At 42.7% G+C, this 27,668-nt stretch overlaps 1 protein-coding gene across 1 annotated transcript in view; it reads right to left on the bottom strand.

The window, feature by feature from the left end:
* The window catches only part of lamb1a (laminin, beta 1a), a 72,383-nt gene that overhangs the window by 27,936 nt on the left and 16,779 nt on the right, over window positions 1–27,668 (bottom strand). The window contains exons 4-9 of the mRNA XM_075470841.1: window positions 26,636–26,709; window positions 19,137–19,325; window positions 17,036–17,099; window positions 16,748–16,950; window positions 15,446–15,566; window positions 12,462–12,650 (exon numbers count right to left, since the gene is read on the bottom strand). Coding sequence (XP_075326956.1) covers window positions 12,462–12,650; window positions 15,446–15,566; window positions 16,748–16,950; window positions 17,036–17,099; window positions 19,137–19,325; window positions 26,636–26,709 — 840 coding nt within the window. The remainder of the gene's footprint in view (window positions 1–12,461; window positions 12,651–15,445; window positions 15,567–16,747; window positions 16,951–17,035; window positions 17,100–19,136; window positions 19,326–26,635; window positions 26,710–27,668) is intronic.

Below are 27,668 nucleotides of genomic sequence, written 5' to 3'. Positions count from 1 at the left end.
AGTTTTTCCCACGCAAAGTGGAAATCCCAGAAACCTCTTGTGTTTGTTGTTGTGTATCGTCCACCTGGCCCTTATTCTGAGTTTCTGCCTGAATTCTCAGAGTTTTTATCCCAGTTAGTGCTGAGTACAGATAAAGTCATTGTAGTGGGTGACTTTAATATTCATGTAGATGTTGAAAATGACAGCCTGAATATGAACTTTAATTCTATATTGGACTCTATTGGATTTTCTCAGAGTGTTCACAGACCGACTCACTGCCTTAATCACACCCTTGATCTTGTGCTGACTTATGGCATTGAGAGTGAACAGTTAACAGTGTTCCCTCATAACCCTGTCTTATCTGACCATTTTCTGATAACCTTTGAGTTTACATTACTTGACTATACAGTTTCTGAGAAGAAATTTACGTATAGAAGGTGTTTATCAGAGGATGCTGTAACCAGATTTAAAGAATTAATTCCATCATCCTTTTCTTCACTGCCATGTGCAGATATGACAGAGGACAACTACCTAAACTTTACTCCAGCAGCACTTGACTCTCTTGTTGACAGCACTATAGTTTCAATGCGTACAGCACTGGACAATGTTGCCCCTCTGAAAAGGAAGGTAATCAGTCAGAAGAGGTTGGCTCCTTGGTATAATTCACAGCTGCGTGCTTTAAAGCAGACTGCAAGAAAGCTGGAGAGACAGTGGCGTTCCTCTAATTTAGAAGAGTCTCAGTTAGTCTGGAAAGATAGTTTAACAATGTATAAGAAAGCCCTTCGTAAAGCTAGAACTGCTTATTATTCATCATTGATAGAAGAGAATAAGAATAATCCCAGGTTTCTTTTCAGCACTGTAGCCAGTCTGACTAAGAGTCCGAGCTCTGCTGAGCCAGTTATTCCTTTAACTCTCAGCAGTGATGATTTCATGAGCTTCTTTATTAATAAAATTGTTTCTATCAGAGAGAAGATTGATGGAGTCCTTCCCACTATTATCAGTGATGTATCATCAAGTACAGCAGCTTTAGAAGTATCTTTAGAACCTGATTTGTATTTAGACGGCTTCTGCCCAGTTGATCTCTCTGAACTAACAACAGCAATAGTCTCTTCTAAACCATCAACTTGTGTTTTAGACCCAATCCCAACCAGACTGTTCAAGGAGGTTTTCCCATTAATTGACACTTCCATATTGGATTTGATCAATCTGTCTTTGTTGACAGGATATGTACCTCAGACTTTTAAGGTTGCTGTAATTAAACCTTTACTTAAAAAACCTACTCTTGATTCAGAAGTGTTGGCTCATTATAGACCTATATCCAATCTCCCTTTTATGTCTAAAGTTCTTGAAAAAATAGTTGCAGCTCAGCTTTGTGATCACTTACACAGAAATAATTTGTTTGAAGAGTTTCAGTCAGGATTCAGAGTGCATCATAGCACAGAAACTGCACTGCTGAAAGTTACCAATGATCTCCTCTTAGCCTCTGATAGCGGACTTGTGTCTGTGCTTGTCCTGTTGGATCTCAGTGCTGCATTTGATACGGTCGATCACAGTATCTTATTACACAGACTTGAACATGTTATTGGGATTAAAGGAACTGCATTAGGCTGGTTTAAGTCATATTTATCTGATAGATTTCAGTTTGTTCTTGTAAATGAAGAATCTTCCTCACACACCAGAGTAAGTCATGGAGTTCCCCAGGGTTCTGTGCTTGGACCGATTCTTTTTACTTTATACATGCTTCCATTAGGTAACATTATTAGACAGCATGGCATAAATTTCCATTGCTATGCTGATGATACTCAGCTGTACTTATCTATAAAACCAGATGAACCCAATAGGTTGGTCAGACTACAAGCATGTCTTAAAGACATAAAGACCTGGATGACTCAGAACTGTCTGCTGCTAAATTCAGACAAAACTGAAGTCGTTATCTTTGGACCTGAGCGTTTCAGGGAGAAATTGTCTAGCTATATAGTTACTCTAGATGGTATTTCCTTGGCTTCTAGTTCTACAGTGAGGAACCTTGGAGTTATTTTTGACCAGAACTTATCATTTGACTCGCATATAAAACAGGTTTCTAGGACTGCCTTCTTTCACCTTCGTAATATTGTTAAAATCAGGAACATCTTGTCTCAGAGTGATGCAGAAAAACTAATTCATGCATTTGTTACTTCATAATTGGACTACTGTAATTCTTTATTATTGGGCTGTCCCACATATTCTCTGAAAAGCCTTCAGTTGATCCAAAATGCTGCAGCCAGAGTTCTGATGAGAACTAACAGCAGAGATCATATTTCTCCAGTTTTAGCTTCTCTTCATTGGCTCCCTGTTAAATTCAGAATAGAATTTAAGATTCTTCTCCTTACATAAAAAGCTCTTAATGACCGAGCTCCATCATATCTTAAAGATCTCATTGTAAGATATTTTCCTAACAGAGCACTTCGTTCCCAAACTGCAGGTTTACTTGAGGTTCCCAGAGTTTCTAAAAGTAGAATGGGAGGCAGAGCCTTCAGTTATCAGGCCCCTCTCTGTGGAACCAGCTGCCAGTTTGGGAGGCAGAGCCTTCAGTTATCAGGCCCCTCTCTGTGGAACCAGCTGCCAGTTTGGGAGGCAGAGCCTTCAGTTATCAGGCCCCTCTCTGTGGAACCAGCTGCCAGTTTGGGAGGCAGAGCCTTCAGTTATCAGGCCCCTCTCTGTGGAACCAGCTGCCAGTTTGGGAGGCAGAGCCTTCAGTTATCAGGCCCCTCTCTTGTGGAATAAGCTGCCAGTAAATGTCCGGGAAGCAGACACCCTTTCCACTTTTAAGACCAGGCTTAAAACTTTCCTTTTTGATAAAGCTTATAGTTAGGGATGGCTCAGGTGATCCTGAAACATCCCATAGTTAAGCTGCTATAGGCCCAGACTGCTGGGGGGCCTCATCTGACACACCTTTCCTCACTTTACTCTCTTTATGTATATGTGATATTATTGTGGTCATTAACTCGTGTTTCCCTGTTCTAACAGATATCCTTTGAATGGTGTTACAGCCCCCTCCCCCCCTTTCTGTCTTCTTAAACCCCAGCTGGTGGAGGCGGATGGCCACCCTTCCTGAGTCTGGTTCTGCCAGAGGTTTCTTCCTGTTCAAAGGGAGTCGTTTCTCTCCACAGTCGCCTCAGGCACGCTCAGGCCGGGAGATTGGACCGAAAAACAAAAAGTTTTCAGTGCAATCTGTTGGTTTCCTTAGCTAGGAAATTGTTTTTGAATTGGCTCTATATGAACGAATTGGATTATTTTATGAATTATGATTATTATTAATTAATTGAATTCCAATTGGCTTGAATTGGACTTACTATCTAAGTGCCTTGAGATGACATTTGTTGTATTTGGCGCTATATAAATAAAACTGAATTGAATTGAATTGAATTGAATTAATATGTCCAGATGCAGTTTTATAAATGCATACTTGTATAGGGGGGTAAAACATTATTTGCCAATCAGATGCATTTTAATGTCTGAAACTACTGTGCGACAAAATTGTGTTGATATGGTTTTTGGGTATGGTATTCGTACCATAACAGGTAATTTGTTGTATATCTTGTGATGTGGTTGAGTGATATGGAATGTTGTACGCTTTGTTTTCTTGTTTCCTGTCTTTGTCTTGTCTTGATTTTAGTGTGAACAGCAGGACTGCAGATAGAAATTAGCCTTGGAGCTAAATCTGGCATATTTACATTGAATGTTTATTAATATGCAGAGTCCTGTCACAAATAAACAAATAAATAACTAAACAGACACAAAACAGAACTTCCAACACCTGATGATAGAAAGATTCTACTGAAGACTAAAAGTGAGAAGACTTTCATAAAAGTAATACTTTTAAAAACATCCATCTTCCATCATCAGCATGTTTCGACTACCCACAATGCTTTGCAGGGTGAGCACAGTTTGATGGTGGCGACACTGGAAGCTGCTGCTTGTTGTTAACCATAAACCTGGTGGTTATGGGATGAATAAAGTTTATTTGATCCTCTAAGAGGCCACAGACTCGTGGGATCAAAGCATTCCTCCGTGTTCAGCCTCTAATCTTCTGCTGTGGAAACGGTGAAGCTTCTTGTGATTATTAAACATCGCCTTCTGCAGCACACTGAGGCATTCATCTGACTTTTTTGGAAAACTCAGATTAGAATTCTTTATGACAGGAAGGTCTTATAGTACATTCAGAAGAGGAGAAACTTTCACACCAGGATAGTCTGAGGCCCCGTTTACACGATAGGAAGACGCAGATATTTTCCTGCTGTTTGCCCTCTCATTTACACCAAAACCCCGTTTTTAATCACAGAAAACGATCATTTCTAAAACCTCCGGCCAAAGTGGAGATTTCTGATAACGCCGGTTATGTGTTGCCGTGTCAACTGGGAGAAACGGCGTTTTAGGTTCTTAAACAATTCAATGAAAATTCAATTCAAAAATACTTTATTTATCCCAGAGGGAAATTAAATGTTGATGTAGCTCAATTAAATCAAAGAGTTATTATAGATGCTGATGGCTGTGGGCAGGAATGATTTCCTGTAGCGGTCCGTTTTGCATCCAAACTGAAGAAGCCTTTGACTGAAGAGACTCTGTTTTCCGATAACAGTCTCATGGAGAGGATGTTCAGGGTTGTCCATAATTCTCTTGATTTTATGCAAAATCCTTCTTTGCATTATTGTCTCCAGAGGTTCCACAGTCGTCCCCAGAACAGAACCAGCCTTCTTTATCAGGTTGTTGAGTCTTTTTAGGTCCCTGGTTCTGATGCTGCTGCCCCAACAGATGACGCAAGAGGAAATGACGCTCTCAACAACAGACTTGTAGAAGATCTGCAACATCTTGCTGCAAACCTTGAAGGACCTTAGCTTCCTCAAGAAGTACAGTCTGCTCTGTCCTTTCTTGTAGATGGCTTCACTGGTGTGTCTCCAGTCCAGTCTGTTGTCCACATGAACACCAAGGTATTTATATTCCTCAACCACCTCCGCTTCTTCTCCCATGATGGAAACAGGGTTTGATCTGACCCTGTTTCTCCTGAAATCTACAATCATCTCCTTTGTTTTGTTAACATTCAAGATGAGATGATTGTTCCCACACCATGCCACAAAGCGGTCCACCAGCTCTCTGTACTCAGCTTCTTGTCCATTTCTGATACACCCGACAACTGCAGAGTCATCTGAATATTTCTGTAGATGACAGGAGTCTGACTTGTACTGGAAGTCTGAAGTGTACAGAGTGAAAAGGAATGGTGAGAGTACAGTCCCCTGTGGTGCTCCTGTGCTGCTGATCACCTGGTTAGACACACAATTCTTCAGTCTGACAAACTGTGGTCTGTTTGTCAGGTAGTCATTAATCCAGGTGATTGTTGAGGCCTCCACCTGAGTCTTCTGGAGTTTCAGACTAAGCAGATCAGGCTGGATTGTGTTAAATGCACTGGAGAAATCAAAGAACATGACCCAAACGTCACATTATGCGCCAGAAAATGCTTAACGTCATGCGAGCGCCTTATGTTTACAGTTTGTTTGGCTGCTAATCAGGATTATCATGGATGATGTTAAAGTTCTACTAATTTTTACGTTTGTGTAAACGATTCTGGCCTTATTGCATTTGCCACCCCAAACCTGCTCGCACAGTTCAAAATAGAGGAGCATCACTCTTCCGTGGCCGCTCCTGCGTCCAGTATCCACTGACTGTCTATATTTCCCTCTTATTGCCTTCAGTTTTGTTGTGATATTTGTCATCTCCTTCACATGATGAAAGTCCTCGATTCTGAGGATTTTGATTGGCTTGCATGGCTTTATTCCTTTCCTTACACTGCCGCCAATAGGTTTGGCATAGTTATTATGGCGCTTTACGGCGTATTTATGCGGGTTGATGTAAATGACAAGTTTTTTTCAAAACGATGTTGTGTGCACAATGTTATTTTTGAAACGGATGGGGGGGGGGGATATTCGTTTCTCTAAATACCCGGCCAGTGTTCGAATTATCCACCGGGCTTCGGGGGGGTCGGACTTTTTTGCGGATCAATTGATGACGTTACCCCCCCCCCCCACACACACAAAAAAAAAAATCATGATAATATCATGATATGCAAACACAACAATACGTTATCATTTGCAAACTCCCTTACCCGTCTGCGGGTAAAAATGGGTATTGGGCGAGTTTTTCTGTATCTGTATATGGCTCTATGGCCCTAGAAATAAATAGAATTCAGTTTAGACTGGTTTAGTTTAGATTTAGTGCCTCCAGGCGGGGTTTGAGCATGTTTGGAAATCATCTGGCAACCCTGCAAAATCCGCGCTGCGCAGGTGAATTCAGCTCAAATCTGCACGCAGCACTGTCAAGTTCACCCACCTAGCCAAAGTTTGTCTCACACACGTTGCTGCAGCAGGACGTTGCTAACTTTCCAGTTAGCAACAAGCACAGCAGCAGAACCAACACATGCAGAATAATACATGAATATTAAACCTAGCAACGACCCAACTTCAAACAGCTGTATGGCTTACCAAAAGCCCACTAGCAAACTAGCAACTAGCCTACATCATGTAGTGCCCATGTGAGACGCAATCAAGAAATGTCAATCAGCAAAGTGAACCCAATGACGCATACAGAATCAAGCTGTAAATTATCAGACTACAACTGCCAAATTCAACATAGCTTGTAATGTCCGCTGTAAACAGTGTGCGCTTTTCTTGAGATTGAAAAGTGCTATCAGACAGCCCCGTGGTGCTAGTAGTCATGGTATACTGCTAGCTGCTATATGAAATGGCTTCAAACACAGTCTAAATTATGATTAATCCTATATTTGTCACGGTGGACATATGGTAAGGAATCCCATTTTTCCTACCTCTTTGTGGGCATGCTATCCTTTTTGCCTCCTTGCTAGACACAGCTATCCTTGCTTCTTGCTTGGTGGAGTCACACTGTCCATTTGCCTTCTTCTAACTTAGTTAAATGCTATTATTCCAATTGTGCTTTAAACACATGATAAGCCTTGTACTTTATTTTCTGACATCAAGTATGTTGGTTGGTGTATTCTGGATTAGAGCAGTCCACCTCTGTCTTTGAACTGAGACTACTTGTGCGTGTTGACTCGATGGAATTCCTCTGATGTAGTCCTAGGCTAACTTTTTTCTCATGGGAGAAAGGGAAGGGCGGTCACCTGTCTTGAGTGTTTGTAGGTTCAGTGCTTTAAAGTTGAAATAATATTAGTCTGATTTGTTAGTTTCATTTAACAAATTACGGGAAACCTCCACCTTGACACCTTAAATCCACGCGCTCGCATCTCAAACATCTTTTTAACGGGCATCAAAACCCTGCATCTCAGTGCTGCTGATGTTTTGGACTCTGCGCGAGCTGCCTGCGAACATGCGAAACGCCCGCTGGTGGTACAGTCCATTGAAGGGGTGTTCCAAAACGCATTTTATTTGGTTATTCATAGTACACATTGAAAAATACTTAGTAACAAGACATTTTCAACACCTGATTTTAATAATAGATCAATTTTTTCAGTACCCCCCAAAAGTGTAATTTAGTCCCATTTGGGGGGTATCAAGTCTCAATCGGGGGGGTCAGACCCCCCCGGTACCCCCCTTAATTCGAACACTGTACCCGGCTATGTGTAAATGTGGCCTGAGTATTTACTCCTTGGTTTGGGTCGGGTTACTTTCACACAGCAGCTGCTCGTTGGGAACCGTCGGCCCGAAATGAGCCAGTAAGGAAAGAAGAAAACTCTGCTCACGGATTGGCTGGGACCGTGATACCCGGTCCTGCTCCATGTGAGCCCACCAGACAGACCCCAACTTTCTCTTTCTTTACCTTTTCTTCGGTTTCTCACTGTTGGCTTTGTTTTCTTCTCTATCCTAAATCCACGGAGCCGTACGCCACTCCTTCTCTTTATTTCCCTGAGCAGTCTGTGGGGTTCATTACCCAGTGAACCCAGACCAAAGCTTTCACACAGGCCCAAAGACCCAAGGACTATATGAGGAAACCAACTCCGGTGTCCTTTAAGGGGGCTTCCTGGTATGAAAGCCCCCTTAACACTCTGGAATATAAAGGCTGAGTTATACTTCTTTTAACTGCCCTTGCGCTTGCGTTAATGGCTCGAGACGTTTATACTTCATTTTGCTTTGTCGGCGGTTGCGTGTGCTGCGTGGCGATTCACCGCCAGGACAGTGGGTGGAGCAGCGGGTTTTTTCAATGACAAGCCTACTACGATGAAAGGAAATTCACCGCCAGGACCTCTTCGGCAAGTCTCTCTTCGACTGGATTCATGCTTCTTCTTCTTCTTCTTCTTCTTCTTCTTCTTCTTCTTCTTCTTCTTCTTCTTCTTCTTCTTCTTCTTCTTCTTCTTCTTCTTCTTCTTCTTCTTCTTCTTCTTCTTCTTCTTCTTCTTCTTCTTCTTCTTCTTCTTCTTCTTCTTCTTCTTCTTCTTCTTCTTCTTCTTCTTCTTCTTCTTCTTCTTCTTCTTCTTCTTCGCTTTCTACCTTGGCGTTTGAAAACAGCGGTCTTTCATTAGGGGATGAAACCGGAAGATGAACACGCCACCGGATGTGATGTAGATAGTGGCTTGCGTCTTGCGTCACCGATTATAAATCAGGCTTTAGAACCCGCCGGTGGGATTTTTGACACATCTCCAAAAACACATCTGTAACTCTGTGAGCTTTTGTCATTCAAACATATAAGTGACACCATTAAAAACCTTGAAACTTCTACTTTTCAAATATATATATATATTAAAATAAATTATATCGCTGGCCCTTTTTAAAGAGAGTGAACAGAAATCTTTGGATTTTCTGTAGTCTCAGACTGCAGCAGCTTCCTCGGCCACACCTATCACTATTCACATGTAAAGTACCAGGTGATTGAGTGGCTATTCACAGGTGAGAACACGCCCCATTCAGCCAGCATGTGGGGGGAGGCAGCAATGTCCTGCCAGTGACAGACAATCATCACATGGAGAGTGACAGGGGGGTGGGGGCAATCAGGGGTGTTACACACCCATCTAATTAGTATTCAACTAACAGAGACACTGCCTGGAGTTACAATGACTTTTTTACAGTTTGTGTGGAAACAAAAAAACATTTCTGACTGCACTTTTTACTTTTATGCAGCCAACACTTTTGTTTACAAGGTTCAACCTTCAAAAGTCTTGGCTAGGTATATTTATAGTGTTTTCTTGCACTAAAACCTCTAAAACTTGTTTTTTTGTACAGTTGTGTTTCCCCTCAATTTAAATAAAACTTGTTTGTATTACAGTCACTTCACTCTCATTATTTTTTGTTCGGCTTTTCAGAATACAACCATATGTGTCACTTTTGCATAAATGTCAAGGTGGTGACAACTGCCTCAAAGTCTCTGAAAGGCCTCAGACCCCAGAGGGTTAAAGGACATCACTTTGTAAAACTTGCAACACAGAAATCAGAGTAGAACGATTCCTTTAAAGCTGATTGAAATGAGATGGAAGCCTCACAGGAGGAATGGAACAGGACTAACAGACAGCAGTGGGCTCCCCCTCTGGGAGGGAATTCAGCTGGAAAAACGGGACTCCATTCTTTCGCTCCCCACAAAAGAGAAAAACTATTCCGATCAGACCGCCTGCTGTGGGAATACTTCAGCAAATCATTTTCACATTTCATGGGGCCGTCCCTCTGTGGCTCCACTTTGGAGAGATTCCTGGGGTCCTGGAGACTGTTTTTAAAAGGAAAATGTTTCTAAACTTCAAAGTTATGTACCGATGTGATCTGGATGGACTTGAATACACGAAGCAGGACGAATACCTTTTGAGAGTGTTGTTGGTGTAAAAAGGCTCTGACCAGAAAGTGGCTTAACTCTTTCTGTGCCAAAGACGTCTATAGACGTCAATTGCGTTTTTAACGGAGCGGGCTGGGGGACAATCTAGCGGAGTTCGTCACTAAATCTTAGGCTTGTAAACACTAAACAGAGAATATACTGGCAAAATTACCCGCTAGGTGGCAGCAGTGCCACTATGCACAAAAAAAAGAGCTCGTTTTCTCAATTTTTTTGGGTCAAACAGCTGTTTTTGGTGAAACCAACCTATGTTCTACTGTCTATTACTAAAAGACTGAAAATGGTAGAAACAAACTTTTTTTTCCTGATCAAAGAAGAGAGTCTACTCTTTCTTTTGGTAATTTCGGTGTGTACATAGTCATAAGACACACTTTTCTGTGGGTCTTGGAAAATCAGTCAAAATACTGAAAAACACTTGGCAGTATGGGTGTCTCTGAACTGAAAATGGCCGGCAGCCAATGAGTTAAGAAAGAAAAACCAACAACAAATGAGTGGATTGATGTCATATATAATATAAATGATATGAAGATAATTACATTGAAATTAAGGCTACGGCTACACGAAAACGTTTTTCATTTAACCGATACTTTTGCTTATCGTTTGGCTGTCGCGGCCACACGGAGCCGGCGTTCCCACCTCCCCAAAACGATAGTTTTTGAGAACGGGTTCCAGAGTGGGAAGTTCTGAGAACGGCCTCGTTTCGTTTCCATTGTTACAGCGAAAACGGATTCGTTTACATCTGCGTCACAACCACATGGCTAACGCTAGTGACGTATACACATATGTCAGTGACCAGAACAAAAAGCGGCTTCCATTCAAAATCCGGAAGAAGAAGACAACACAACAAGGACAGACAGCGATCATCATGGACCCCACAACATTGATAGTGGCACTGCTGCAGACACTGCTAACTACAGCGGCGTTGTTGTAGGAACAACGTGAGCTTCGCGCTGGTAGAAGTAGGGGCGTACACGCATGCGCATTGCTTCTTCTATTGTTCTGGTGTAACCGGTGGGGGTGGCTTACAGCGCACCTAGAGGTGTTTCGTGTGTACTGCATCGTTTCATCGTTTTTCATCGTTTTCGTCTGGACCTGTCTTTACAGCAGCGTTGCCGTATGGCCGCAATAATTTTCGTACCCATTTTAAAAAAAAACCTTGTTTCGTTTTCGTGTAGCCGTAGCCTAAGAAACCAAACTGATATTTTTGAAGAGAACTGGTCAAAAAATGGCTCAGAGATCGATATAGATTGAGCTCTATTAAGATTTTATTTGACATTTTTTTCCCTATTTTCCAGCAGCATCCTTATTTTTCTGTGTATGATGTGCTTATGTTGATTCTGCCGTTTTACTTAGTGCACAAACCTGCCTTCCTCATGTCATGTTATGAAACGAATAAAAAGTCAATAAAAAAATTTAAACGTATTGAAATGAACCCAAATCAGCAGCTTTTTACTCTGAAACGTGCACCAACATGGAGCTCCATTAGTGAGTTATAAAGAAAGAACAGCAGCACGTTAATGTGCATGTTTTTTTAACGATAATTTATTTTGCTGTCTAATTAAAAAAAAAAAAAACTCCTTAATTTCTTAAAAGGAACATTTTGTTCCCTTTTAAAACGACCTAAAAACATCATATTAATATTTTTTTCCACTTTTTTCCATAAATCTTTTATTCCACTTCAGTTCTGATCATAAACACCAAGTTTTCAATTATTTAAAAAAAAATTAACCCTTTAGATGCCAATTTGAACTTTTGAGCCCAAATTCGAAGTCTTTAGGTGCCAGTATTTTCAAAATATAGAATGCAAAGTGGAATTATTGAGTGGGGATAATTCTGGTCTGGGATATGCAGAAGAAGATTTAAACTCTTTGCTCAGAAACATGAGGACAGTGCAGTTTAAGGCGAGACACTACAGGTGAATAGGGTAATATTTTAAAATAATAGATATCACCGTGAAACTTCCTCAGTTGATTACTTATACAAGTATGAAAAAAATGTATTTCAAGTTTTAGAAATGTGTATGTTTAATTATGCAAATGAGGCATTATCTCATTAAATATGCGCACATTTGCATATATATCCTGAAGATAGATCTGAACATGTGATAAAGCCAGGTGCAAAATTCTTTTTTCATTTTGTTTACACACAAAATGAAATGAGAATTACAGAGAGATTTCAGGATATCTGCTTTCATTTCCTAAGAAATCAAATTATACTGTCCATAGCCTAAAATACATCAATTTTCGCCAGATTTTTTTATTATAATGTCACATAAATCAGGCCAGGAATGATTTATCAACAAATCCTTCAGTAAATATCTTCAGAATACTACTAAGTGCATAACTGGGAAGTTTGGTGTTAGTAGGTGCTCCATAGGCTGAGATTTTGATACTGGAAAAATACAAAAAACTGATTTTGACAAAACGGCATTTAAAGATTTAAATAGGGGAATTCAATACATTTGTATTGGAAACAATTGCTCAAAATCATAATAAATGGTCAGGCCCTTAGTAATATTAATATTGTATTAAAATTCTTCATAGCAGGTTGAAAGAACACATATTGAAGGAGTAGACTGGTCCAAAATCTCAAAATTGACCACTGCATGAAAAATCCCTGTTTTTGCCCGCCGTGTCTGGCCTTAACCCGAGTAAAGTGAGACTCACGCTGGCAGATGTTGGGGTCTCTGACGTCCCTCTCTGGGTGTTGGTAGAAGAACGCTTGGCACTGCTCACAGTTGTGTCCGGCAGTGTTGTGTCGGCAGTCGTCACAGACTCCTCCCGTCAGGTTTCCTGACGCCACGAACACGGCCGCGTCGAAGTGACACCGGTCTGAGTGCTGGTTACAGTTACACTCTGAAAAAGGGGAGAGTCGGGTAAACGCTCGGTCACAATAATCCGAATAATCCACAACATTTAACTCCAACAATCGTGGGAATGATGCTGTGAACATCTTATTTTCTGTGTAAAAACATGTCCTCAGCATATGAAGGAGTTGGTTAGAGTGTTCCTCAGAGCTCTGGTTCTCTCTCCATCCTTATACTGATGAAACTCTTTTTTATTTAATGGAATGACCCTTCATTTTTTTTTTTTATTTCAGACCAAACTGAGGTCCACCAAAAACTCCAGATTTGTCCCAAAGCTTTGGTATCCAGAGCTGCTAGGATGTCTGTAAAAGCCACAAAAATGCCATGAAAATAATTAAATCTAACATAAAAATAAAGTTAATCAAATACTAAATGCATAAAATATGAAAGAAAATGTATGTGGCTGGAGCGTTCATCACAGACTCAGTAATAATTTAGAGTCAGCAGTTAACCCGATGTTCCAATAAATGTAGAACATGAATAATGTAAATAATTCTGTATCATCATCTCTCCGTATTCATGTCCCAGAGCATTTAATGCTTCCTTCTACATTCCTGTGTGCATCTCTTCTTCATGATGCACATAAAGGAGAATAAAATAAACCTTTCAGAGTGTTTGCTGCTGACTCAGAGGTCAGAAATCCTGGCTCACACAAACGGGAAGCAGCAGAGACTTTATGTGAAAACCTTTTTCAGTCTGTAAGTAATGTGCTTAAAGTAAAGTTGATCTGTATAGAAATGGATCAAAAAGCTACACTAATTACACATTGACTTCACATTTTATGCATTTATCTTTTTCAGCATCAATTGGAACATTAATTTATCTCACAAGTTATTTCCATTTTTATTCTTAATGACGGCAGTTTCAGTTTATACGTTTTCTCCTGACAGAGTTTGTATTAAACTCACTTATTTCAGTGCATTATTAGGGACCGAGCAGTGAAACTGCAAGGACCCTATTGTATCTGTAAGGGGTATTATTATTTCCGATTCTTTGCAAAAGGTATGCGAAAACTCACGAAATTTTGCGAGCACCACCTGCCAGTCGACGACATGAAAGAATCTAAACTTTATATTTTTGGGAGTCGCTCATTGACTCTGTAGCGCCCCCTACGATGCTTAAAAATGGTCCTCTTAATAGGATTAGTTTCGCGTAGGACAACGAAATTTGGTACACTCATTCATCATGCCCAGACGCAAAAAAAAGTCTATGCCGCCAAAGTGCCACGTTCACAGGAAGGCGGCCATTTTGGATGGAAAGTGCGTTTTCGTGCCATTTTTGGCCGATTCCACGCCTTGCACAAGATCGAACTTGTCCTACAGATTTCATGCTACAGACTTCAAACTTGGCCAGGTTACTCTTAAGACATGGGGGAAAATTCATGGGGAAACTTTTTCAAAACTTAAAGGGCGTGGCCGTGGCGACGCCTCAAAGTTCGATGACTCGCCATCACTCGCCACAAAAAATTAAGTCGATTATAACTCCCACATACATTATCCAATCTGTCCCAAACTTCATACGGTGATTGCTGGACCCAGCCTGAACGCGCACCTATAAAATAGTCACATCCACCTACAGCGCCACCTAATGGTGGTCGGAAACGTCTTTTTTTTTCACAACTCGCATTTGATTGAACTCCTCCTACAGATTTAATGGTAACAGCTCCAAACTTGGCCAGGTTACTCTTAAGACATGGGGGGAAAGAATCATGGAGAAACTTTTTCAAACTCTGAACGGTGTGGGCATGACCAGGCGGTGAAAATCGTGTGATGGCGTTTATGATATGAAAGCCTTATCATCATCGCAAAGTCATGAAACTTGACACACACGTCCACCCTCTCAACCTCGTACGTATGTAAAGGGTATCGTGTGTGGGCGGTGCTAAATGGCTCAGTGGCGCCTCCTAGAAATTTTCAAAAACCTCTCCGCATTGGGGTTATTATATGCTCGTACGTACGCAGAGGGTATCGTGCGTGTGGGCAGAGCTGCGCGACTACGCCGTCCAGCGCATGCCCCAACGTGCGCACATCCAACGTACGCACACCTCGGTCCCGCTCACAGCTGCTTGCAGCTTTCTAGTTTGTTTTTAACTTGCTAATTTTGGTCCTCTGTATACAAAAAAAGTTGTAAAAATATGAAATGATTCAAACAGTTTTCTTTATATAAATATGTTACGGCTAAATGCAAAAAGTCTGTGTTTGTTTATTGGGGGATAGGGCACGGATACCTAACATTTCAGGTGGAAAATTCTCAGTTATCATGGTGGGGGGATCCGTGGCAGCTAGAGTTATTCTAACTCACTGGAAAACACAAACTGCTCCAAAAATGAAGCAATGGGCTAATAAAATGACAAAAATGGCTCCTTATGAATGCATGCTCAACAAGCTTAAAAATACGGACAAAACTATAATATCAGTGTGGGATAATTTCTGGTCATATCACAATAAATAGTTATTAGATTGGAAAATAAGCCTAACAAAATGTTAAATATGTGTTGAATATATTGTTACTGGTACCTGAGAGGTGTATTTAATGGTGTATGCTTTTTTTTTTTTTTTTTGGACATGCATACACTTGGTTTTTCACGTGGCAGCCCCGGTTCCTACTGACTTTTTCTTTTCATCTTCAGAATGTAAACATGTGATCTGTGATACTGTATTTGTCTTGTACCAACTAAAACACTAATAAATATTTGAATTAAAATAAAAAAGTCTGTTTATTTGCATCTTTAAGGCCACACACGTGTTGCAGATGGTTGTATGGAGCAGCTTCACGTGAACTCACTCTGGCAGGCGTTGGTGTGGCGGCCCTCAGCCGGCCTCCAGGGGAGGTCGTGGTAGAAGTCCTGACACTCCTCACAGTTCAGGCCTTTGGTGTGGTGGTTACACATGCAGTGACCGTGAACCTGAGACGCAAACACAATCTTTATGACAATAACTGAACAGTCAATGCTTTCATTTACAGATTTATTCTAAATAAATCAGTCTTTAACCCTTTAACTTCCACATGGAGAAAAAAGCAAAAGGAAAAGTTTTTTTTCGCATCTTTTTCATTTCCTTGGAGCAATAATAATCAGAAAGTATCATTTTATCACAGATGTTTGGGGAAGTGATGTCATAAGATAAGAGCAGGATGTCTCATACCTGATTTAAAACAACTTACTTTCTGAAAGTGGAATTATTGTGTAGGGATAATTATGGTCTGGGATATGTCCATGATCAGCAACAACATTGATTTTTCATTTTTTTGCTATGTCTGATTTAAAAAAAAACTCCTTAATTTCTGTAAAGGGGCATTTTTGTCCCCTTTTAAAACAACCTAAAAACATCATATATTAATATTTTTTCCACTTTTTTTCCACAAATCTTTTATTCCACTTCAGTTCTGATCATAACCACCAAGTTTTCAATTGTTTTAAAATAATTAACCCTTTAGATGCCAATTTGTAGCCCAAGTTTTAAGCCTTTAGGTGCCAGTATTTTCAAATTATGGAATGCAAAGTGGAATTATTGAGTAGGGATAATTATGGTCTGGGATATGTCAATGATTAGCAATTGATTTTTTGGGATTTTTTATTTTTTTGTTATGTCTGTTTTTTTTTTAAACTTAATTTCTGAAAAGGGACATTTTTGTCCCCTTCTAAAATGATCCCCAAAATACCATATGTTAATATTTTTCCCCACTTTTTTTCATAAATCTTTTCTTCCACTTCAGCTCTGATCATAACCACCAAGTTGTCAATTATTTAAAAAAAAAATTAACCCTTTAAATACCGGGATTTAAATGTTGAAGGTGATTCAGGTGATTTCAAATGTTTTATAGCAGAATGAGCTTGATTCTTTGTTAAATATCTATCCAAAAAAGAACTCAGACCAATGCAAACAATAGTAACCTCAGAATACTTGGAATTATTTAAATTAAATTGAAATAAAATTTAAAAAAGTGGACACAAAGACTGAACAAAAGAGAAAAAGACAGAAAATGTAATATTCTCAGCTCAATGATGCAGAAATAATTGTTGTCTTTCTCGGTTATGTGAAGTCCTTTTTGTTAGTTTCCAGTCCACCAACATCCCTCAGGACTCACCATGCCCTCCCTGGTCTGCCCGGTGCCTTCGATGGGGGCGCACTCCGAGGCGTGGCCGTAGCAGAAGCAGTTTCCTCGGACCACCATGTCGTAGATGGCGTAGTAATACTTTTCTTTGATCTCCATACGGGAGTCCAGCAGGTTGTCTCCGAGCGTGTGCAGTTTAGTTAACTTCACCCGCAGGTTTGTGATTTTCAGCAGATCTGAACAAAGAGCCGAAGACAAACTGATCCATTACACTGCATTGGTTTGGACTGAGGTCAGATGATCTCATATGATGACACATACTTTGGATTCTGGGGCTGTAAGGGTCATCGATCCGAAACACAGGATCCAAAACTCTGTAAATCACCTGGAAACAAGGAAGGTTTCATCAAGCTGCAAATATGGCATCATGCTGACATCCCAGTGGCATCTGACCCTAAGCCATCTAACCCCAACCCATCTAACCCATCTAACCCTAACCAAGCTAACCCTAACCCTAACCCATCTAACCCATCTAACCCATCCAACCCCAACCCATCTAACCCATCTGACCCTAACCAAGCTAACCCTAACCCTAACCCATCTAACCTAACCCATCTAACCCAAACCAAGCTAACCCTAACCCTAACCCATCTGACCCTAACCCATCTGACCCTAACCCATCTAACCCTAACCCATCTAACCCTAACCCATCTGACCCTAACCCATCTGACCCTAACCCATCTAACCCATCTAACCCTAACCCTAACCCATCTAACCCATCTAACCCTAACCCTAACCCATCTAACCCATCTAACCCTAACCCATCTAACCCATCTAACCCTAACCCATCTGACCCTAACCCATCTAACCCTAACCCTAACCCATCTGACCCTAACCCATCTGATCCTAACCCATCTAACCCTAACCCATCTAACCCTAACCCATCTGACCCTAACCCTAACCCATCTAACCCATCTAACCCATCTAACCCTAACCCTAACCCATCTAACCCATCTAACCCTAACCCTAATCCATATAACCCCAACCCTAACCCATCTAATCCTAACCCATCTAACCCATCTAATCCTAATCCCTTGTGTACACCAAGAGCGACCTACACTACCTGAGCGGCGGAAATCATTATTTCTCTATGCAGTGTGAGCTAACTACGCTACCAGAGCGGATTCCAGCGATTAAACTCAAGCTAACTTTATGGTAATGAGCTATGAAGCAGTTCGGCGAAAACCAATGACAATCCACAGATTGTAGGGGTCCGACAATCCGCCGGGTTCAAATAAACAGACGTGTAAACTTTAGCCGCTTTCGGACTGTAGGAACCATTGGCAGTTCTAATAACCTTTTAATCCGCGGGGCCGTTTTCTCCCGTGTTCGGACATACAGGAACTCGGGGCTTTCTCCCTTAGTTCCTATAACTATTTAGCTCCTTCTCCGAGGTCGGGTCTTTTCATGGTTCTATAGAACGAATCTAACGGAGGTGTGTGGTGGTCGGTAGCTACGCCCCATGCCATGCTATCAGGGCTAAAATGTTTCCCGGCGGGTGTTTAATAAGTTAAACTTACACTGGTCTCATTTGTCTGCAGCGCTCTGCTCTCCTTTCTTCCTTCATGAAATAAAAAAGTATCTCCTGACTCTCTCTGTGAGCTTTTCCAGCCTCGATATTAGACGCCTGATGTGATCGTCCATGATTAATATCACCATCATGCAGACCATGAACACAGTGGCCTCCCCGCTCTCCATATTAGCTTCTTGGTGGTGTTTTTTCTTCTCTCATTGCTTTTACCGTTTTGTTTTGTGTTTGAATGTAGCGCTAAACGGTAACGGCTAACACGTCCCTGAAGCAGACGGCTGCGCGCGGCGCATCAGTCCCTATCAGGTCCCAACTCATGTGCGAATGCAGACTGAAACAGTTCCGCTGGGGAAGGATAGTTATCAGAACGAAATTCGAGGAGGGTAGTTCTGATAACTACTTTCTTAGAACGGTCTGTCCGAAAGCGGCTTTTGGTTCCTAGTTCCTACGTCCTTCAAACATGGCTACTGAAAAATGAATCGCCGCGGTGTCCGCCCACCAGATACTGTACAACCCCACAACATTTGCATATCGGGATAATAATTTATAAAGTTCAGAGATCGGACCATTTTTAACTGGTTCTTTGGCCATTAGTTTAGGCCCTATCCAAACAATAGTCGTTTAATCCTGAGACTGTTGCAATTGCCGTGTCGAGTGCTTCAATACAATAGTGTGGTAACCCCACGCATACCTTTCTCACTGCAATTAAGTTTTATTTAGGATTTATTTCAGATTTCATTTCGAATTTATTGTATTTTTCACAGCTGCCTCTGCTATTCCTGCTCTTCTCATGTGTACCTAATGAAAGTCTACATCTATAATTCTGTTCAGCACCTCTCCTTCGGTGGACGGCTCGATGTCCGAGTAGCGAGAGTCACAGATGATATCATCGACCTTCCTCATTGGACCCTGCGAGACGGCGGGGAAGGACGTCTCGCAGTCGTAGGCGAAGTAACGATAAACCTGCCACGTCTTCCCGAAGTCTGCGGATCGCTCAATCACCATGGCAGCAGGTCGGAACGTCTGACCGGAGAAAACAGAAAGTTTAAAAAGTTTAAAAAGTTAGAAACAGTTTGGGCACCCAGACGGCTCAGAGCCGCCCTGAGACTGACGATCAGCATATGGAGAAATTGGGAAAACCTCGGCAGCTGTTCTGGCCACTGTGAAGCTGCGAGACATATGCGATGAGATCTACAGAGCGAACAACACTCAGACTGTGATGCTACGTGAGCAGAATCGCACGCTGGATGCGATTCCTGGACTCAGGAATGAAATGGAATAAATCCTGGAGAAAGTTGTTTCACTCGGATCTGGCGGAGAGTCCGTGAATTTGGCTGTTTGGATTCGTTATTGAGAAACTCAGCAAAACTCTCAAGGTAGACAGAAAATAAATGTGGGCCTGACCCAAAACAATTGCTATCTGAATTCTGGCTCCCCTCTGGGACGGCTCTCCTTCATTTTCTCCTAAATATTATGTAAAGAAGATGCTCTGCTCCCTCTGCCCCTCCTTCCCTGAGGACATCTGTGGACCTGCTCTGAACTGTATATATATGTATATATATATACATTTATATACAGTATATATATATAGGCTGGTTGATAAGCTTTCCATCCTGTTATCAAAAGCCCCTTTCACACTGCCGAATAACCCGCGTTTAATTCGCGAATTTAGCGTGTCCGCTGTTGCGTTCACACTGCCGACCTGGGCTGCCGCGTCAACTCGACTCGCCTTTCGACCCGCGTCGGACCCTAGTCTTTTTGCCGAGCCGAGTTTGATGTGAACACAATCGACACGGGTCGGACGTGGGCGTGGCGACAGGTGAGGACAAGTTTCACTTCAAGTTTTACATCAAGTTCGAGACATTTTTGAAGATGGCCAACTGGGGAGACAAGTAGGTCCGCGAGCTCCTCAGCCTCCAAGCAGAGGACGTTATTTACCGACACATTTCGGGGACTATAGTGCTCTTGTATTCTCCGCATATGTTCTTCGGCAGCATCCAGCGTTGTAACTATCCACACCCCGTAAAATAACATCTCCATGAACTGCATATACAGTACAATTGCAAAAACGAGTCCTCAAGGTGTATTTAACCCTACCTCCGACGCATGGCTTGCAGTCTTGCCAATTTAGCGGCTTTGTCGCTAGATTTAGCGACTTTTGGCCATCTCTGGAGAAAATAATCTAGCGACTTAGCGACTTTCGGGCTCAATCTGGCTGAATCTAGCGACAATTTAACTTGTTTTGTGAGTGACAAATCAGTTGCCCCGCGACACCATACAAGCCGAGACAGAAGCACTGCAGGACGGCGGCAACCCTGCATACCGACATAACGGCAGTTTCAAGCTAGCTACAACGAGGGTAGGTTCACTTCCTGTTTTCAAAACAAAAGCACCAATTGTATGGTAATGGCTTTCCCTATGATAAAAGGCAAAATGGGTATTTTATTTTGTCAAAACAACCGGAAGTGCGTTGCTCACTGCGGCTAGCTTTAGTAGCGCCGAATTCGTCGGAACAAAATTGTAAACAGCCGGTATTTTGTCAGGTTTTCAACACGTTGGGGATCTAAACGACTACTTTCTGTCCTGAAAAGTTTCAAATATTGCTAAAGTTTACAGAGTTTAGAGCTGAAATCAGCTTCAGGCCGGCTGATTTTGGCACTGGTAGGAGCGAAAATATATAATATGGGCGTGGTTACGTCACTTATGACGTCATGACGCAATCTAGTGACTTCTAGCAACTTTTCAGAGAGCCAATAGCGACTTCTTGTGATTTTTTTTTTGGCAACACTGATGGCTTGTGCCTACGTCATTGTACACGCCCAGCATTTTATGTGTTTGGTGTGACGCTCTGCCACTAGGCCACGCCCCCTGAACTCGGCTTCAGGCGACATGGATCACCAACACGCCAAGCGTTCACATTACTCGACCCGGGTCGAAGGTGGAATTTGGACCCGCTAAGGTAGCGGGTCGCAGTGTGAAAGGGGCTTCTGTTTCACTCTGCCTGTGCTGAGGTTTTTCTCTCCTCCTCTCCCCTAATGTGATATTTCTTCTGTCATTCTACTCTTATCTTATTAATGCTTCACTAGGAGGAAAACGTAGTCATATTCAAATATTAAGACCTATTACCACTGTATCAACCTTAATATTTCCTGTCAGATGAAAGTCTTTTAAAGATTTGTTATCATTAATTATATCAACCGTTCTGTTATTAGCTATATTTTTAAATGCCTCCTCTTAGAGGAAAGTTTATCCATGTTTGTTAGCTTTTGTTAGTTTACTCAAAATACCTGTTATAGTTATACCAATCCTACTATTAGCTAACTTTGCTTTTGCTCTGTTCTGTATTTCTGTGTTTGATTTTTCCTGACTGTTGTTTTTGTGTTGTGAAGCACTTTGGATCGCCTTGTTGCTGAAAAGTGCGATATAAGTTAAGTGTCATTATGGTATCTCAATACCATAACTGCATAACCGCACAACTGCATTGTTGCACTTTGATGTACATATATCCTAGCCGCTTTGTTACATCCAGCATAAGCTACAGAAAGATTAAGGAGAATACCCCTAGAGTCAGCGAGAGCAGGGGCAGAAGATGACTCACTGGCAGACTACATGGCAACTGACACTGGAACGAACATGACTAAGAGGTGGATACGCGACTCAGTGAAGGATAGGGGCACGGGCCTATTCTCTAGGGCTAGAATTGACCAGAATAGTTCTCAGAGGACCAGAATCAGCACCTCCAAATCCGAGACCATGGTCCTCGGCCGGAAAAGGGTGGAATGCCCTCTCCGGGTCGGGAATGAGATCCTTCCCCAAGTGGAGGAGTTCAAGTATCTCGGGGTCTTGTTCACGAGTGAGGGACGAATGGAGCAGGAGATTGACAGACGGATCGGTGCGGCGTCTGCAGTGATGCGGGCTCTGCACCGGCCCGTCGTGGTGAAGAAGGAGCTGAGCCAGAAGGCGAAGCTCTCGATATACCGGTCAATCTATGTTCCTATCCTCACCTATGGTCACGAGCTGTGGGTAGTGACCGAAAGAACGAGATCCTACCCTCACCTATGGTCACAGGCTGTGGGTAGTGACCGAAAGAACGAGATCCTACCCTCACCTATGGTCACGAGCTGTGGGTAGGGACCGAAAGAACGAGATCCTACCCTCACCTATGGTCACGAGCTGTGGGTAGGGACCGAAAGAACGAGATCCTACCCTCACCTATGGTCACGAGCTGTGGGTAGGGACAGAAAGAACGAGATCCTACCCTCACCTATGGTCACGAGCTGTAGGTAGTGACCGAAAGAACGAGATCCTACCCTCACCTATGGTCACGAGCTGTGGGTAGGGACCGAAAGAACGAGATCCTACCCTCACCTATGGTCACGAGCTGTGGGTAGGGACCGAAAGAACGAGATCCTACCCTCACCTATGGTCACGAGCTGTGGGTAGGGACCGAAAGAACGAGATCCTATCCTCACCTGTGGTCACGAGCTGTGGGTAGGGACCGAAAGAACGAGATTCTACCCTCACCTGTGGTCACGAGCTGTGGGTAGGGACCGAAAGAACGAGATCCTACTCTCACCTGTGGTCACGAGCTGTGGGTAGGGACCGAAAGAACGAGATCCTACTCTCACCTGTGGTCACGAGCTGTGGGTAGGGACCGAAAGAACGAGATTCTACCCTCACCTGTGGTCACGAGCTGTGGGTAGGGACAGAAAGAACGAGATTCTACCCTCACCTGTGGTCACGAGCTGTGGGTAGTGACCGAAAGAACGAGATCGCGAATACAAGTGGCCGAAATGAGTTTCCTCCGCAGGGTGTCTGGGCTCTCCCTCAGAGATAGGGTGAGAAGCTCGGTCATCCGGGAGGGGCTCGGAGTAGAACCGCTGCTCTTCCGCATCGAGAGGAGTCAGATGAGGTGGCTCGGGCATCTAGTGAGAATGCCTCCTGGACGCCTCCCCGGTGAGGTGTTCCGGGCCCGTCCCACTGGGAGGAGGCCCCGGGGAAGACCCAGGACACGTTGGAGAGACTATGTCTCTCGGCTGGCCTGGGAACGCCTCGGGGTCCCCCCAGAAGAGCTGGAGGAAGTGGCCGGGGACAGGGACGTCTGGGTCTCTTTGCTCAAGCTGCTGCCCCCGCGACCCGACCCCCGGACCAGCGGAAGATGATGGATGGATGGATGGATGGATGGAGTTCTCAGAGGAAAGAGAGCGTAAATAAAAGTGGTAGACTAGAGGGAAGTAAGCTTCAGGTTTGTCATTGTGGCTGGCAGAAAGTAACATCAGTAAGAGGCCTTAAAATGCATCAGGGAGGAAAGAGATGTGTGGTAAAAGAAGGGCAGTGTGGCCGCATCGATCAGTACTTTTTAAGAAGTCAATCGAGTAAGTCGGATGAAGTCCAGCGGCAGGTAGAAACCCACAGTCCGAAGGATATCAATAACACAGCTGGAGGTGGATGAGGAGGTTCTAAGAAGGGATGTAGCTGATACTGAGGTGAACAGGCCAGTTAGAGAGAGAAATATGGAGCAGAAAGATAGAGTTAAGTGGCCTAGGGCAAATAGTTACAAAGAATGGGAGGCAGTCAATAAAGATTTCTCAATAATATTGGGTAGGTTAGGAGGAAATGCAAGCGATAGGCTAGAGAAGATGGGAGATATAATTTATTCCTATGGTGTAGAGAGATTTGGGGTGCAAGATAGAAAGAGGGTTGAAACAGTACATTTAGGTAAGTCTAGATGGCAAAAAGAGATGGAGAAATTGGTTAAGGAAAGAAGAAATTTAAGAAAGCAGTGGAAAAAAGCTACAGAAGAAGAGAGAGAGGGAATTAATGTTTTGCAGGAAGAACTGAGAGGCAGGCTAGCAATACTTAGAAGGGCTGAATGTCTTAGGAAAAAGAGAAAGAAGAAAGAATATGTTAGGACGGCATTTTAAAGGGACCCGTTCAAGTTTGTTAAAAGGTTGTTTAACCAGGAAAAGGGAGGGCAGCTTAAGGCAACAAAGTTAGAGGTGGAAGAGTATCTAAGAAATACATATTCAGATCTTGAGCAGCGTAGAGTAGTAGGCCTTCCACCTGACATGCCACCGTTAGAAGAGATAGCTCATAAGATGGATGTTAGACCACCTAGGTGGAAGGAGGTTGAGGAGGTAGTCAGGCGTGCAAAGGCTTCGTCGGCCCCAGGGCCAAATAGAGTCCCCTACCGGGTTTATAAAAGTACACCTGATATCCTAAAGTTTCTGTGGAGGCAATTAAGAATAGTTTGGGAGAAACATGTTATTCCTACAGCATGGCGTAGGGCAGGAGGCGTTCTTATTCCAAAGGAGAAAGAGTCCTCGGACCTGAGTCAGTTCCGGATCTCTCTCCTAAATGTAGAGGGGAAGATTTTCTTTAGTTTGGTTGCACAGAGATTAGCTAGTTATTTAGAAAAGAATAGCTTAATAGATACTACTGTGCAGAAGGCAGGAATACCTGGTTTTGCAGGGTATTTAGAGCACACTAGCATGATTTGGCATCAGATTCAGACAGCCAAGATTGAGAAAAAAGACTTGCATGTTATATTTCTAGATCTAGCAAATGCATTTGGTTCAGTGCCACATAGCCTTATTTGGGAAGCATTTGAGTATTTTAGAGTGCTTGTAGTAGTGGTTAACTTAGTAAGAGCATATTTTCAAGATATTCGACTGTGCTTAAGTACAGCAGGTTTCACAACAGGTTGGCAGAGGCTAGAAATAGGCATTATGGCAGGATGTACAATTTCTCCATTAGCATTTACAATGGCCATGGAGATAATTATTAGAGCTTCCAAGTGGGTTGTAGGTGGAGAGAGACGTCAGGATGGCATGCGCCTTACGCCAAATAGAGCATACATGGATGATATGACGTTAGTGACTACAACAGTACCATATATGAAGAGAATACTTGAGAGACTTGATAAAAATCTAAAGTGGGCTGGGATGAAAATCAAACCTACTAAGTCTAGAAGTATCTCAATAAGTAGAGGGAAATTAAGTGAAAGAAAGTTTGTAATAGATGAAGAAAGCATTCCAATAATTAGGGAAAAGGCAGTGAAGAGTTTAGGCAGGTGGTACCAGGCAGACATGAATGATGGAAAGCAGTCAGTGCAGTTTCGTGAAGATGTTGTTGAGGGACTGGATAGAATAGATAAATCAGAGCTTCCAGGAAAGTTGAAGCTGTGGTGTCTGCAGTTTGGATTGTTTCCTAGGTTGATGTGGCCACTGTCTGTGTATGAGATTCCATTATCTGTTGTAGAGAAAATGGAAAGATTAGTTAGCTTTTATATTAGGAAGTGGCTAGGTGTTCCTAGATGTTTAAGTACTGTGGCAGTGTATGGGAAAGGCTTACTCCAGCTCCCAGTGTCTAGTCTAGTAGAGGAGTTTAAATGTACTAAAGTTAGGACAGAGCTCCTGTTAGCTGGGAGTAAACATGTGGTAGTTAGTAAGGTGGTTCCAAACACAACCAAGGGGAGGAAGTGGAAACCAAGATTGGCAGCTCAGGAGGCAGAAGCAACTCTTAGACATACAGAGATTGTGGGCAATGTGCAAATAGGCCGGGGAGGCTTGGGGCTGGGCCCAGGCAAACCAGTGTGGAGTAGAGCAGGTCCCAAGGACCTTTTTATTTTTACTGTCTGTACGCTGCTACTGCAAAACAATTTCCCAGCTGGGATGAATAAAGTAGTTCTATTCTATGCTATTATATAAATAAATTTTACTTCACTTCACTTCACTTTATAAATAATTTTTTTATTTATTTTTAATGTTTGGCAATGAAAGCAGTGCAGGAACTATACTGAAATGCTTTGAAATGACATTTGCTGTGATTGGGCTCTATATAAATAAAGCTTAATTTAATTGAATTGAATCCGATGTTCTCCACCGAAGGAGCACTCCGTCCTTTTCTGGCTGAGAACCATAAACTTCCATTTGGAGGGACCGACTCTCATCAACTCCCTTTATTAAAAATGCAAAACACCATCAAGAAATGCATAAGATTGTATTGATACCAAAGCCATTATCAATGCTTATTATTGATCCAGTTTTCTATGAGGAAATAAACACATTCTACACATTCTTTCTTTCTGAAATCCCAAACAGAATAAACTTTGGGTTGTCAACTTCATGGAGATGTGAATAAAACACTGAAATTCAAGCCCTTCAGAACTAATTTTATGGCAGAGTGATGACATCACTTCCTGTGCTTGTGCAGCAAATGTGAAGGAAACGACTCAGATCAGTTCTGGTCCTGATAAGGACTCACGTGCTTATTTGTCAGGAATCTTCTCCTCAGAGATATCGTGCATTGGGCTAACTGATTACTTTACTCACCTTAAAAGTCATGATGAGATGCGTGAAGTGAAACTCGGCCTCAAGGTTCAGCTGGATAGTGACGTTCTCCAGACCTGCAGACAGCAGAACCACGTTAACCACATCAGGACATGAAGTCAGGACATCGGTGTCGGTAAATATAAGGCAGGTTCACAATGAGCAAAGAGGTGGCTGCATCAAATAGGAGTCACAACTAGGAGTCACAACTAGGAGTCACACCTAGGAGTCACACCCAGGAGTCACAACTAGGAGTCACAACTAGGAGTCACATCTAGGAGTCACAACTAGGAGTCACATCTAGGAGTCACATCTAGGAGTCACAACTAGGAGTCACAACTAGGAGTCACACCTAGGAGTCACACCCAGGAGTCACAACTAGGAGTCACAACTAGGAGTCACATCTAGGAGTCACAACTAGGAGTCACATCTAGGAGTCACAACTAGGAGTCACACCCAGGAGTCACACCCAGGAGTCACAACTAGGAGTCACATCTAGGAGTCACAACTAGGAGTCACACCCAGGAGTCACAACTAGGAGTCACAACTAGGAGTCACACCTAGGAGTCACACCCAGGAGTCACACCCAGGAGTCACAACTAGCAGTCACAACTAGGAGTCACACCCAGGAGTCACACCTAGGAGTCACAACTAGGAGTCACACCCAGGAGTCACACCTAGGAGTCACAACTAGGAGTCACACCTAGGAGTCACACCTAGGAGTCACACCTAGGAGTCACAACTAGGAGTCACACCCAGGAGTCACAACTAGGAGTCACACCTAGGAGTCACACCCAGGAGTCACAACTAGGAGTCACAACTAGGAGTCACACCCAGGAGTCACAACTAGGAGTCATACCCAGGAGTCACAACTAGGAGTCACAACTAGGAGTCACACCTAGGAGTCACACCTAGGAGTCACAACTAGGAGTCACACCCAGGAGTCACACCTAGGAGTCACACCTAGGAGTCACAACTAGGAGTCACATCTAGGAGTCACAACTAGGAGTCACACCCAGGAGTCACAACTAGGAGT

Source organism: Odontesthes bonariensis, chromosome 7 (assembly GCF_027942865.1).
Source record: "Odontesthes bonariensis isolate fOdoBon6 chromosome 7, fOdoBon6.hap1, whole genome shotgun sequence".
NCBI classification, from domain to species: domain Eukaryota; kingdom Metazoa; phylum Chordata; class Actinopteri; order Atheriniformes; family Atherinopsidae; genus Odontesthes; species Odontesthes bonariensis.
The sequence above is the reverse complement of the archived record's forward strand: the minus strand, read 5'-3'. Positions and strand labels throughout refer to the sequence as shown.